The 14,122-nt window shown below is 41.2% G+C and overlaps 1 protein-coding gene across 1 annotated transcript in view; it reads left to right on the top strand.

Moving 5' to 3' along the window:
- Window positions 1-12,180: 12,180 nt before the first annotated feature.
- The window catches only part of NELL2 (neural EGFL like 2), a 378,381-nt gene continuing 376,439 nt past the window's right edge, over window positions 12,181-14,122 (top strand). Inside the window, exons 1-3 of the mRNA XM_082665093.1 lie at window positions 12,181-12,253; window positions 12,643-12,728; window positions 13,169-13,297. Of these exons, the coding sequence (XP_082521219.1) occupies window positions 12,674-12,728; window positions 13,169-13,297 (184 nt within the window). The 5' untranslated portion in view covers window positions 12,181-12,253; window positions 12,643-12,673. The remainder of the gene's footprint in view (window positions 12,254-12,642; window positions 12,729-13,168; window positions 13,298-14,122) is intronic.

Raw genomic sequence — 14,122 nt, 5'->3', positions numbered from 1 at the left:
AACCTGCATTCATTTAAACTGTTCCTTCCCTATAAGTAACGTGTAATTTTTATCTGGTTGCTTTCAAAATTTTTTCTTTGTGATAGTTTTGTTTTTCTATTGTTTTCAGCAGTTTGATTATGATATGGTTGGCCATGGACTCCTTTGCATTTATCCTATTTGGAATTCACTGAGCTCCTTGAATCTGCTAAGTTTATGTCTTTCTCCAGATTAAGGAAGTCTAAGGCCATTATTTCTTTTTTTTAATGTGTGTATATATATATATATATTTTTTAATCGATTTTTATAGGAGTATAATTGCTTCACAATACTGTGTTAGTTTCTGCTGCACAACAAAGTGAATCAACCGTATGCATACACGTGTCCCCATATCCCCTCCCTCTTGAGCCTCCCTCCCATCCTCCCTATCCCACCACTCTAGGTCATTGCAAAGCACTGAGCCAATCTCCCTGTGCTATGCGGCTGTTTCCCACCAGCCAACTCTTTTACATTCGGTAGTGTATATATGTCGATGCTACTCTCACTTCATCCCAGCTGTGCCCTCCCACCCCGTGTCCTCAAGTCCATTCTCTATGTCTAGCTCTTTATTCCTGCCCTGCAACTAGCTTAATCAGTACCGTTTTTCTTTTCTTTTTTTTTAGATTCCATATATATGCGTTAGCATACGGTAGCTGTTTTTCTCTTTCTGACTTTCTTCACCCGGTATGACAGACTCTAGGTCCATCCACCTCACTACAAATAACTCAGTTTCATTTCTTTTTATGGCTGAGTAATATTCCATTATATATATATGTGCCACATCTTCTTTATCTATTCAACAGTTGATGATTTTCTCCCATTCTGAGGGTTGTCTTGTTTGTGGTTTCCTTTGCTGTGCAAAACTTTTAAGTTTAATTAAGTCCCATTTGTTTATTTTTATTTCTGTTACTCTAGGAGGTGGGTCAAAAAAGATCTTGCTGTAGTTTATGTCAAATAGTGTTCTTCCTATGTTTTTCTCTAAGAGCTTTATAGTGTCTGGTCTTACATTTAAGTCTTTACTCCATATGGAGTTTATTTTTGTGTATGTTGTTAGGTAGTGTTCTAATATCATTCTTTTACATGTAGCTGTCCAGTTTTCCCAGCACAAGAGGCTGTCTTTTCACCTTTGTATGTTCTTGCCTCCTTTGTTGTAAATTAGGTGCCCATATGTGTGTGGGTTTATCTCTGGGCATTCTATGCTGTACCATTGATCTATATTTCTGTGTTTGTGCCAGTACCATACTGTCTTGATTACTGTAGCTTTGTGGTATAGTTTGAAGTCTGGGAGCCTGATTCCTCCAACTCCATTTTTCTTTCTCAAGATTACTTTGGCTATTCGGGGTCTTTTGTTTTTCCATACAAATTAAAAATTTTTGTTCTAGTTCTGTGAAGAATGCCATTCGTAGTTTGATAGGGATTGCATTGAATCTGTAGATTGCTTTGGGTAGTATAGTCATTTTCACAGTATTGATTCTTCCAATCCAAGAACATGGTATATTTCTCCATCTGTTTATGTCACCTTTGGTTTCTTTCATCAGTGTTTTATAGTTTTCTGAGTCTTTTGCCTCCTTAGGCAGGTTTATGCCTAGGTATTCTATTCTTTTTTTGCAGTGGTAAATGGGAATGTTTTCTTAATTTTTATTTCTGATTTTTCATTGTTGGTGTATAGGAATGCCAGAGATTTCTGTGCATTAATTTGGTATCGTGCAACGTTACCAAATTCACTGATTAGTTCTAGTAGTTTTCTGGTGGCATCTTTAGGATTTTCTATGTATAATATCATGTCATCTGAAAACAGGGACAGTTTTACCTCTTCTTTTCCAATTTGTATTCCTTTTATATCTTTTTCATCTCTGATTGCCATGGCTAGGACTCCCAAAACTATGTTGAATAAGAGTGGCAAGAGTGGACATCTTGTCTTGTTCCTGATCTTAGAGGAAATGCTTTCAGTTTTTCACCATTGAGTATGATGCTTGCTGTGCGTTTGTCATATATGGCCTTTATTATGTTGAGGTAGGTTCCTTCTATGCCCATTTTCTGGAGAGTTTTTATCATAAGTGGTGTTGAATTTTGTAAAAAGCTTTTTCTGCATCTATTGAGATGATCATGTGGTTTTTATTCCTTAATTTGTTAATGTGGTGTATCACATTGATTGATTTGCATATATTGAAGAATCCTTGCATCCGTGGGATAAATCCCACTTGATCATGGTGTATGATCCTTTTAATATGCTGTTGGATTCTGTTCGCTAGTATTTTGTTCAGGATTTTTGCATCTACGTTCATCTGTGATATTGGTCTATAATTTTCTTTTTTTGTGATATCTTTTTCTGGTTTTGGTATCAGGGTGATAGTGGCCTTGTAGAATGAGTTTGAGAGTGTTCCTCCCTCTGATATATTTTGGAAGAGTTTGAGAAGGATGGGTGTTAGCTCTTCTCTAAATATTTGATAAAATTCGCCTGTGAAGCCATCTGGTCCTGGACTTTTGTTTGTTGGAAGATTTTTAATCACGGTTTCAATTTCATTATTTGTGATAGGTCTGTTTATATTTTCTAATTCTTCCTTGTTCCGTCTTGGAAAATTGTACCTTTCCAAGAATTTGTCCATTTCTTCGTGGTTGTCCATTTTATTGGCATATAGTTGTTTATAGTGGTCTCTTACATCCTTTGTATTTCTGCAGTGTCAGTTGTGATTTCTCCTTTTTCATTTCTAATTTTATTGATTTGTGTCCTCTCCCTTTTTCTCATGATGAGCCTGGCTAATGGTTTATCAATTTTGTTTATCTTCTCAAAGAACCAGCTTTTAGTTTTTTTTGGTTTCTTTTTGTTTTGTTTTTTTTTGCGGTACGCGGGACTCTCACTGTTGTGGCCTCTCCCGTTGTGGAGCACAGGCTCACGATGCGCAGGCTCAGCAGCCATGGCTCACGGGCCCAGCCGCTCACAGCATGTGGGATCCTCCAGGACCGGGGCATGAACCCATGTCCCCTGCATCGGCAGGCAGACTCTCAACCACTGCACCACCAGGGAAGCCCCCAGCTTTTAGTTTTATTGCCCTTTGCTATTGTTTTCTTCATTTCTACTTCATATATTTCTGCTCTGATCTTTATGATTTCATTCCTTCTACTGACTTTGGGTTTTCTTTGTTCTTCTTTCTCTAGTTGTTTTAAGTGTAGGGTTAGATTGTTTATTTGAGATATTTCTTGTTTCTTGAGGTGAGATTGAATTGCTATAAACTTCCCTCTTAGAACTGCTTTTGATGTGTCCCATAGGTTTTGGGTTGTCGTGTTTTCATTGTCATTTGTTTCGATGTATTATTTAATTTTCTTCTTTGATTTCTTCAGTGATCTCTTGGTTATTTAGTAGCACACTGTTTAGCCTCCATGTATTTGTGTTTTTTACAGTTTTTTTCCCTGTAATTGATTTCCAGTCTCATAGCTTTGTGGTCAGAATAGATGCCTGATATGATTTCAATTTTCTTAAATTTTCCGAGGCTTGATTTGTGACCCAAGATGTGATCTATCCTGAAGAATGTTCCATGTGCACTTGAGAAGAAAGTGTATTCTGCCACTTTTGGGTGGAATGTTCTATAAATATCAATTAGATCTATCTGGTCTCTTGTGTCATTAAAGCTTGTGTTTCCTTATTTATTTTCTGTTTGCATAATATGTCCATTGGTGTAAGTGGGGTGTTAAAGTCCCCTACTATTATTGTGTTACTGTCCATTTCTCCTTTCATGGTCGTTAGCATTTGCCTTATGTACTGAGGTCCTCCTATGTTGGGTGCCTTAACATTTATAATTGTTATATCTTCTTCTTGGATTGATCATTATGTAGTATCCCTCCTTATCTCATGTAACAGTCTTTATTTTAAAGTCTATTTTATCTGATACGAGTATTGCCACTCCAGCTTTCTTTTGATTTCCATTTGCATGGAATATCTTTTTCCATCCCTTCACTTTCAGTCTGTATGTATCCCTAGGTCTGAAGTGAGTCTCTTGTAGACAGCATATATATGGGTCTTGTTTTTGTATCCATTCAGTCTGTGTCTTTCGGTTGGGGCATTTAATCCATTTACATTCAAGTTTATTATCATTATGTATGTTCCTATTACCATTTTCCTAATTGTTTTGGGTTTGTTTTGTGGCTGTTTTTCTTCTCTTGTGTTTCCCACTTGGAGAAGTTTCTTTAGCATATGTTGCAAAGCTGGTTTGGTGGTATTGAATTCTCTTAGCTTTTGCTTGTCTGTAAAGGTTCTGACCTCTCCATTGAATCTGAATGAGATCCTTGCTGGGTGGAGTAATCTTGGTTGTAGGTTTTTCTCTTTCATCACTTTAAGTATATCCTGACACTCCCTTCTGGCCTGCAGAGTTTCTGCTGAAAAATCAGCTGATAACCTATGGGGATTCCTTTGTATGTTATTTTTTGTTTTTCCCTTGCTGCTTTTAATATTTTTTCTTTGAATTTAATTTTTGTTAGTTTGATTAATATGTGTCTTGGTGTGTTTTTCCTAGAGTTTATCCTGTATGTGACTCTCTGTGCTTCCTGGATTTGGGTGACATTTCCTTTCCCATGTTAGGGAAGTTTTCAACTATAATCTCTTCAAATATTTTTTCAGACCCTTTCTTTTTCTCTTCTTCTTCTGGGACCCCTATAATTCGAATATTGGTGCATCTAGTGTTGTCCCAGAGGTCTCTGAGACTGTCTTCAGTTCTTTTCATTCTTTTTTCTTTATTCTGCTTCTCAGCAGTTATTTCCACCATTTTGTCTTCCAGCTTACTTATTCATTCTTCTGCCTCAGTTATTCTGTTATTGATTCCTTCTAGTGTATTTTTCATTTCAGTTATTGTGTTCATCTCTGTTTGTTTGTTCTTTAGTTCTTCTAGATCTTTGTTAAACATTTCTTGTATTTTCTCAATCCATGCCTCCATTCTATGTCTTGAGATTCTGGATCATCTTTACTATCATTACTCTGAATTCTTTTTCAGGTTGATTGCCTATTTCCTCTTCATTTATTTGGTCTTGTAGGTTTTCACCTTGCTCCTTCATGTGTGACTTATTTTTTTGCCATCTCATTTTTTTTTTTTTTTTTTATGAGTGGGATTGTGTTCCTGTTTTACTGGTTGTTTGTCCTGAGGCTTCCAGCATTGGAGTTTATAGGCTATTTTGTAGAGCTGGGTCTTGGTGCTGATATGAGGAACTCCATGAGACCTCACTCCAATGAATATTCCCTGGGGTCTGAGGTTCTCTGTTAGAGTGGTTCAGACTCAGAACTCCCACTGCATGAGTTTCAGCCCGCCCCTGGGCTCGTGAATGAAGATCCTGCAAGCCCTGTGGAGCAGCCAAAAACAAACAAAAAAAGAACAATAACAAAGTAAAAAATAAAATTAGAGTAGGAAACTAACAGATATGTTAGAAATAATATAAAAATAAAAATATAGAAGAATCAACAACCAGAAGGTACACCAGTACCACAATAGTAAAAGAGAGGAGGGAAAAAAAAAAAGTGGGAGGGAAAGTCCTTGGCTGTCGAGGGCGGGGCCTTAGCAAAGGTGAGGTTTGGGCAGTGGGCGGGGCCAGTACTCAGGACCCACAGGGCTGGAAAAGACCCTAGGGGCTGTGGGGGGTGGAGCTTAGTCTCAAGCAACAAAAAGGACCCAGGCGTGCCCCCCACCCCTGGTCTCAGAGGGCAGGAGACCTCACCTGGCAGCCTAGTAGGCTCCCATTCCCACGTTGGAGGGGAAATCACCCTCTGCTCTTCTCCTGCTCCTCCCAGAGGGCCCCTCCCACCTGCCTCTTCTGTTCTCCCCTCGGCCTCCTTCCTATGCCCCCAAAGACCCATGCGACCTGGAGGGGGCTTTGGAGGGCAGGGGATTGGCCTGGGAGCTCAGCAGGCTCCTTGGACCTGAGTGGGTGAGTCAAACGCCCTTGGCTCCTTTCCCACTTCCTGGAGGGCCCCTGCTGCAGGCTTCTCCCGTCTGCATCTCCTGATCTCCCTGGCCTCCCTCCTATGCCCCCAGGACCCACGCAGCATGGATGGGGCTTGGAGGGGAGGTATTGGCTTGGGAGCTTGGGAGCAGGCTTGCCGCCCAAGTTGGCCAGGCAATCATCCTCAGCTTCTCTCCCGCTCTTCCCAGCGAGTTCCTTCCACCTGCCTCTCCTGATCTCCCTGACTTCAAGGGCATCAATCCTGTCTGACCTCCACCTCTCCTCCCCACTCAGTCCCCCTATGTCCTACCGGTTCACCTTGGGGTTCCTCCCATCTCCTTGGGCATGAGAGTCCCCTACCAGTGGTGGCAGGCACCCTAGCTGTGGGGAGAAGCTAACTCTGCATTTTCCCACACTGCCATCTTGACTCTGCCTCTAGGCCATTATTTCTTGAAATACTTTTTTTGCTATTGAACTCTTTTTCCTCTCCTGGGACCCTAATAGCATTAAGGTTATTTTGATTTTGTCTCATAGATTTCTGTTGCTATATTCACTTAAAAATAAGCAACAACAACAACAAAAACAGTATAAAAGCAAAAACAGGAATCAACCAAACAAAAAACACTCTCTGTTTTTCAGATTGGATCATTTCAATTGATCTGTCTTCAAGCTCACTGACTCTTTCCTCTGTTATCTCCATTCTGCTACTGAGCCCATTCTAATGAGTTATTAAATTTCAGTTATTATGCTTTCCAGTTCTAAAATTTCCACTTTGTTCTTTTTTTATATCTTTTATTTAGTTGCTGCTACTTCCTATCTTTTGATTTGTTTCAAGAGTGTTTGCCCTTGTTTTATGGAGTATTTTTATAATAGCTTTTTAAATGTCTTTTTCAGATAGTTACAACATCGTTGTCATCCTGGCATTGGTATCTGTTGATTTCATTTTTCTTACGTAAGTTGAAGGTTCCCTGGTTTTCCCTATGCCAAATAATTTCAGATTATATCTTGAACATTTGAATATGGTAAGTACTGTGAATTTTAAGTACCAGGGAGAATGTCAATTTTTTTTTAAAAGCAGCAATTGGCACAGTTGGGTTTAGACTGTCAGTTTTGACTAGCCTTCTTTGGAGAGATTTCAAAGACTTTGTAGTGTATTTAGATTTATCTCATGTGCGTACCACCCAGAGGCAGTCTGTGACTTGAGTGATGGTGTATTTCTTAGAATTACTCACTGTCACTGTGGTGGTACTTCAAACTTTGGTCTTCTTTCTCAATTTGCCTGCTACTACTTAATTTTCAGAGTCCTCAAATACTCCATGCATTCTGTCCAGGTTTGGTAGCATTAAGTGGGAGAGAGAGGCTGGGGTGTGCTTATTCCATCTCACCCAGGATTAGATTCTCATGCATGCTTTAATTCTTGAAAGCTTTTCACTCTTATTTGTTTAAATATTTCCAATAACACTATCTACTTCCATTCTCTCTAGTCTCTTATTTTACATCTCTAAGTAATTGTGTTTGGATCTTCTAATTGTAACACTGTTCACATTTTCCATCTTTGTATCATTCTTGCCAGATTTTCAATAATATCTTCAGATCTCACTTTTTATTCCCAGGTTTTTTTGTTCTCTAATTTTCAGCTCTATTTTATCTACTGCTTTTTCTTTTTCTTTTTTTTTTTACATCTGTATTGGAGTATAATTGCTTTACAATGGTGTGTTAGTTTCTGCTTTATAACAAAGTGAATCAGTTATACATATACATATGTTCCCATATCTCTTCCCTCTTGCGTCTCCCTCCCTCCCACCCTCCTTATCCCACCCCTCTAGGTGGTCACAAAATACCAAGCTGATCTCCCTGTGCTATGCGGCTGCTTCCCACTAGCTATTTTATGTTTGGTAGTGTATATATGTCCATGCCACTCTCTCGCTTTGTCACAGCTTACCCTTCTTCCTCCCCATATCCTCAAGTCCATTCTCTAGTAGGTCTGTGTCTTTATTCCTGTCTTACCCCTAGGTTCTTCATGACATTTTTGTTTCCCTTAAATTCCATATATATGTGTTAGCATACAGTATTTGTCTTTCTCTTTCTGACTTACTTCGCTCTGTATGACAAACTCTAGGTCCATCCACTTCATTACAAATAGTTCAATTTTGTTTCTTTTTATTGCTGAGTAATATTCCATTATATATATGTGCCACATCTTCTTTATCCATTCATCCAATGATGGACACTTAGGTTGTTTCCATCTCTGGGCTATTGTAAATAGAGCTGCAATGAACATTTTGGTACATGACTCTTTTTGAATTATGGTTTTCTCAGGGTATATGCCCAGTAGTGGGATTGCTGAGTCATATGGTAGTTCTATTTGTAGTTTTTTAAGGAACCTCCATACTGTTCTCCATAGTGGCTGTACCAATTCACATTCCCACCTATCTGCTGCTTTTTCTAGGCAGTGTTTAAAAAAAATTTTTTTTAAATATGCTTGTTTGTCTAGAAGTTCTATTTGGTTTCCTTTGAAATCTGCCTAATATTTCCTCATACAGTTCTGTTCCTTCATTATTTTTTTCTATTCCTTAAAAAACTCCAGTCATTTAAAATATATTTTTAAATACTTTTTGATCATGTTTCTCTGATATTCTGAGTTCATGAGATTCTAATTCTCTTTTTTTTTGGTATGTTTGTCTCCTGACTCATTTTCATGGTATTTTACGTCAGTGCAATTTATTATTGCTATTGATATTATTGTTATTATTTAATTGTGATTACATCTTCATCAGAATTTTTTCTCTTATATGCCAGAAGTTGTGGAAGCTCCCTTAACAGAATTTTTACATTTGCTTCTGCAGGAGACTCTAGGGGTTTTGTTCTAATTTTATAATTTCTTATACCAGTGCAAATGTAATTTTGGACCATGTGCTTATAAGTGCCAAGGCTTGAGATTTGACATTTATTACTGGTGACTTTGTTTTCCACCTATGGTCATGTGCAGCTGGCAAGCATTCTTGTCAATTCTTGAGCCAATTTGTGCAAAACATATGTGTAATATAATCATTCATATCTCCCTATTTTTATTGGAGGGATCAGTAACATCTTCACATCTTCTGGCTTTGGCCATAATTTATTGTTTCCAGTTCTTGTGTGGATGGTAAAATCCTACCCCATTGTCTTAAGGCCCCTACTGTGTCCGAAACCCTGTGTCCTACCCTCTCCCAATCATTGCATGAGTTACTCTTTTGTCTGCCAATTTTCAGCTATCTCTGCTTTCCCCTAGCATCTGGAAATTTTTTTCTTTCATTTTTTATGTAAAATTCATCTATGAATAAAAAAATCTTGAAAATTTTATTTAGCTTTGTGATGTATTTATGAATAGAAGAGGATTCTTTCAGGGTCAGTAGAGTCTACCATTTTGACTGAACTTTACGTGGTTAGTATTTATATTAGTTTTCTGTGAATGCTGAAACGAATTACCACAAATTTAGTGGTTAAAACAACAGAAATTTATTATCTTACAGTTCTGTAGTTCAGAAGTCTAAAACAGATTCCACTGGGCTAAAATCAAGGTATTGGCAAGGTAGTATTCCTTTGTGTGTGTGTGCGTGCGTGTGTGTGTGTGTGTGTGTGTGTGTGTGTGTGTGTGTGTTGGGGGAGAGAGCATTATTATGCCTATCACAATGATTGAAAGCAAAAATTTTAACATTGTATAAAGGATCTGTTTAATACAGGAGACAATCACAGCTTAAAGGGGTGAGGATAAAGGGACCAATATGGTGGTAAAATTTCTACGTTCCAATTCAAGAAGTAACACATGGACTTTAGAGTAGATGGTGAAAAGTATGTATATTGTATTCCCTACAACAGCAATTTAAAAAGCTACACAAAATGGAGCTACCTTGGTGGCACAGTGGTTGAGAGTCCGCCTACCGATGCAGGGGACGTGGGTTCGTGCCCCGGTCCGGGAGAGTCCCACATGCCGCGGAGTGGCTGGGCCCGTGAGCCATGGCCGCTGAGCCTGCGCGTCCGGAGCCTGTGCTCCGCAGCAGGAGAGGCCACAGCAGTGAGAGGCCCGCTTACCGCAAAAAAAAAAAAGCTACACCAAATGATATAGTTATAAGACATATAGATAAAATGGAATATTAAAAATACTGGCATTTAGTGGGTAAAGACCAGGGATGCTTTTAATCATCCTACAAGGCACAGGACAATCCTAACAAAGAGCTATCCAACGTTAAAATGTCAATAGCTCTAAGGTTGAGAACCTCTGCCCTAAATAATACAATGATTCACCTTTATTATGATTTTCTAAAGCTTTGCATTTCCATTTTATGGAAACAGCTCTTCTCTGTACTCATATTTTAATGGTTTCCATAAATTTAATTAGGTCACGTATTTACTATAGCAGGTTCAACTGGATTAATTCTGGATACAAAATACCACTCTTCTGGAGGGAGCATAAGCACGTGTGACAAGTTTAGTAACCCCCAGCTTTCAGCATGTCATGGGTGAGAGTCAGAGATTGGCGAGTACCCCTGATTCTATGATTTGGTTGAGTGCGAGTAGGATAGGAGAACGTCTATATGTAAATATGTATATTTACTTTTCCCTCTCATTTTATGTTTCAATTTTTAATGTAACTTTTGTAGATACTTACTACAATTCATTATTTTGGTTGTACTTCTATAGAAAGATTTTTAATTTCATGGTGAATAATTTCCTTTGAATTAATTCAATTCAATTACATTAATTTCATTTTGTGTAGTTTTGCAAATTTACAAAGTTACATAAAACAATATTTCATCACATATATGTACTGGAATATTTCTCAAAGTTTACAAAATTACAGATAAAATCAAATGGGAAAACTGACAAGGAGAGATCATTAAAACTTAATTCGGAAAAGCTTACAGATTCTGATTTTTTCCCTTAAACATTCCAAGGACAGAGCTAAATATGTTCCCCTCATCCCATTATAGTATAACATAGTACATATTGCTCTACTGGAGCCTCAGACTCTACCCAGTAGGTATTTTGGTAACTAGCCGGGTAGGATCCTTTTGGAGAATTCAGAATCTACTTGTTTGGATGGAAAGTTAAGAAACTCAGTTGATCTTTGTACAGATTAACAGTTTAATCGCTTTTGAAACTTACTTTTTCAGTATGGGACTTTAATGTCATTATTCAAAATTTACCTCAAAGTTTAAGGGCTATAGAATACTATATGCTGTTAACCTCAAGTATACTTTTGCCTGCTGAGAATTAGATCTCAAATGACCTCACTGTTATGGTTTCGGTGCATATGCTGAAGGGTGGGTAGAGCCTGCATGAGTGTGGTCAACGATGGGGTGGCTCTTCTCTCTTGCCCAGGCTCTGTAGTCGTCTTCTGCTCGTTTCTCTGCCCCTCGACCCCATCGCCCGTGTGTGTCATTATCTATCGATCATCCATCTATCTATCTATCTATCTATCTATCTATCTATCTATCTATCTATCTATCTATCTATCTATCATCACCTTTTATCTCTTCTTTTCGGGATGGGCAGGCACGCTGACTCTGTTGGCCTTGCCTCCTGCTGTCCTGGAGCACCAGAGCCCGGGTCTGGGCGCTGTGTTTGGCAGGGGACGCGCGAGGTCCCGGAGCTGTCCAGCAGTTCCTGGCTAAGTTCTCCACTGCGCTCTCTGCACTGGGGAAGCTCTCCAGCGCCCCGCCCCGGCTAGGGAACCTCTCCCGCAGAGCTCCCAGGGCTTCCCAGGCTCGCCACCCGTCTCCGTCAGTTTCTCTCTACTTCCAGCCCCACCACGGGAGTCTAGCTTGCCTTCGCAGTCTTCCTCCGCAACCCCCCCGAGAGGGAGTCCCCTCTCTAGTCCCCGAGGTTGCGCGACTGTATGCGGGCTTCCCGCCTTTGCCTAAAGGGCGGGCGAGTGCGTCTCCTTCTAGCCTCGCCTTCTGCGATTGGGTGATCCTTTCTCTCTCAGTCTTTCTAGACAGGCGCCCGAAATCTCGGGGTGAGAGCAAAGACCGCCCATCAGCTTAGCACCTTGAAATAGAATCTTTCGATCCCGAAGGAGGTTGGCGTTGCCGGGGTCGGCGGGAGAGGAAGAAGGAGGGCGGAGGCTGCAACGGCTCCGGGGCTCGCTAGACGGGGCTTGGAGACCGAAGAGCCCGGGCGGGAGAGGGACACGGGGCGCGGGGCCTCGCCCTCGGGCTCCCTCCCTTCTTCCTCTCTCCCCGCCTCCCGGCCCGCCCCTCCCTCTCCGAAGAGCCGTCTCTCCTCCGCGTGTCTCCGAGCGCTCTCTCCATTGTCTCTGCCTTTACAACAGGTTCGGGCGGGGGTGAAGACAGGCGGGTGCGGGGCCGCCCCAGCCCCGGCTTTCTTGGGGCGGCCTTCCTTCCTCCGGGTGTGAGTGCCTTCGACTGCTTTGATTCGGCTCCGGAGCTAATTCCCCGGCGGAGCAGCCCCCGGCGAGTCCGACCCCTCCCTCAGGGCCGCCTCCCAGCCCGCGCCCCGCCGCCTGGGTCTGCGTGTGGGAATGATGTGCGCGTTGGAGGGTCTAAGTTCTTCACGCGCCTGGGGGGTCCTCCCTTTTTTTTCTTAGGCAACCAAATCGTACTCCTCTTACTAATCAGTAAATCCAAGGCAGCGGTAGGAAAGACAAACGCTGTCTTTCCCGCTTGATTCCAAGAACCTCTTCGATTTTTATTTTTAAAGAGGGAGACGATGGACTGAGCAGATCCACACCATGGAGTCTCGGGTCTTACTGAGAACATTCTGTTTGCTCTTCGGTCTCGGAGCAGGTGAGTGGCCTCAGAGCTGGGGCGGGAGAAGGGATGGCCCCCGCCTCTGGGCAGCCCGAGCTGCCTGGGGACGCCTCGCTCTTCCTCCACCTGAAGTAGGTCTGGAGTGGGAAGCTTGGAGTAGGGGGTGGGTTTGGATTTGGATGTTTTTCTGTGCTTGTCTTGGAGACAGCAGGGCGGGTCACACCCCTAGTCCAGGGTCTGAGGGCCAAGGGGAACTTTGCACCGAGAGGGGTTTAAAGTAGGTCACGGAAATGGGACTGGGTGCTCTGCTCTTTAAATCTTGATTGCTGATCTCAGGTAAGGCAGCGGAGGGAGTCGCCTCTTGTCAGTTTCCAATATTGTCTCTAAGACGCGGTTCTTTGCTGCCTTGGAGGAAGAGACTTATATTTTGACGGAGGTTTTCCTTTCTTTCCTCCTCCCTCCCCCACTCCCACCAGTCTGGGGGCTTGGTGTGGACCCCTCCCAACAGATTGACGTCTTAACGGAGTTAGGACTTGGGGAGTCCACGACCGGAGTGCGCCAGGTCCCCGGGCTACATAATGGGACGAAAGCCTTTCTTTTTCAAGGTAAGAGGCGCGTGCTCAGTCCCCAGTGTGGTTTCAGTTCGGATAACCCCGGGAGGAGCTGGCCTGACCGCTCTTCCTAACTTCTGTTTTGCCTCATGGATGACATCTGAGCTGAGATGTGGAGGGGTCAGTGTGAAATACACACACCTTCCATCTCTTTTTAAGTGGCTTGGTTTCTCTCTTCCCCCGCCCCCTCCTCTTTCTTACTTTGTACTCTTGCCAGTTCTAATGGATAGTCCCTTAATTACTGTACAGAAACTCCGATGGCAGATGGTTGATTTTGGAGTCTGAGTAACAATGAATTATAACACAAACGCCTCATTTGGGTGAAATTGATTTAGGTAGGGAATAGGGTAGCTTAATCTTAGTTAAGACACTGATCTCTGAAAGTTTCAAGTACAGTGGTGCCCAGTTGCAGAGGAATTTCTTTATGTGGGTAGCTTTGTGGAAAAATTAATATCTTTCAATAGTTTTAACTACTGTATGTCACAAACACACTATATTTGAGACAGGATTCCTCATTGAAAGATAATGATTCTTCTCCATCAATGATAGGAGAAAGGAAATAATATTCTCTTAAAAATTATTTTGAAAATATTTCAAATAAATGTTAATTCAAAAGTATACTTTGTCTCACCATTAATCGCGTACTTAGGATTTTTAAACTTTTCTTTTGAAGTCAGTGGACTTTGGCTATGCACAAGTGTCTACATTTAAATTTATATTTAGGTGTGTTATGTAGTCAGAGCAAATTCCAATGCATCGATCCTTCAGCTTTGCTTTACCAACCTTTTTGAAGACTGCTTGGTTTGTGGGAAGGTGCTG

This window comes from Grampus griseus (genome assembly GCF_964374135.1).
Source record: "Grampus griseus genome assembly, chromosome: 11".
NCBI classification, from domain to species: domain Eukaryota; kingdom Metazoa; phylum Chordata; class Mammalia; order Artiodactyla; family Delphinidae; genus Grampus; species Grampus griseus.
This window is presented reverse-complemented; position numbering and strand designations above follow the sequence as displayed.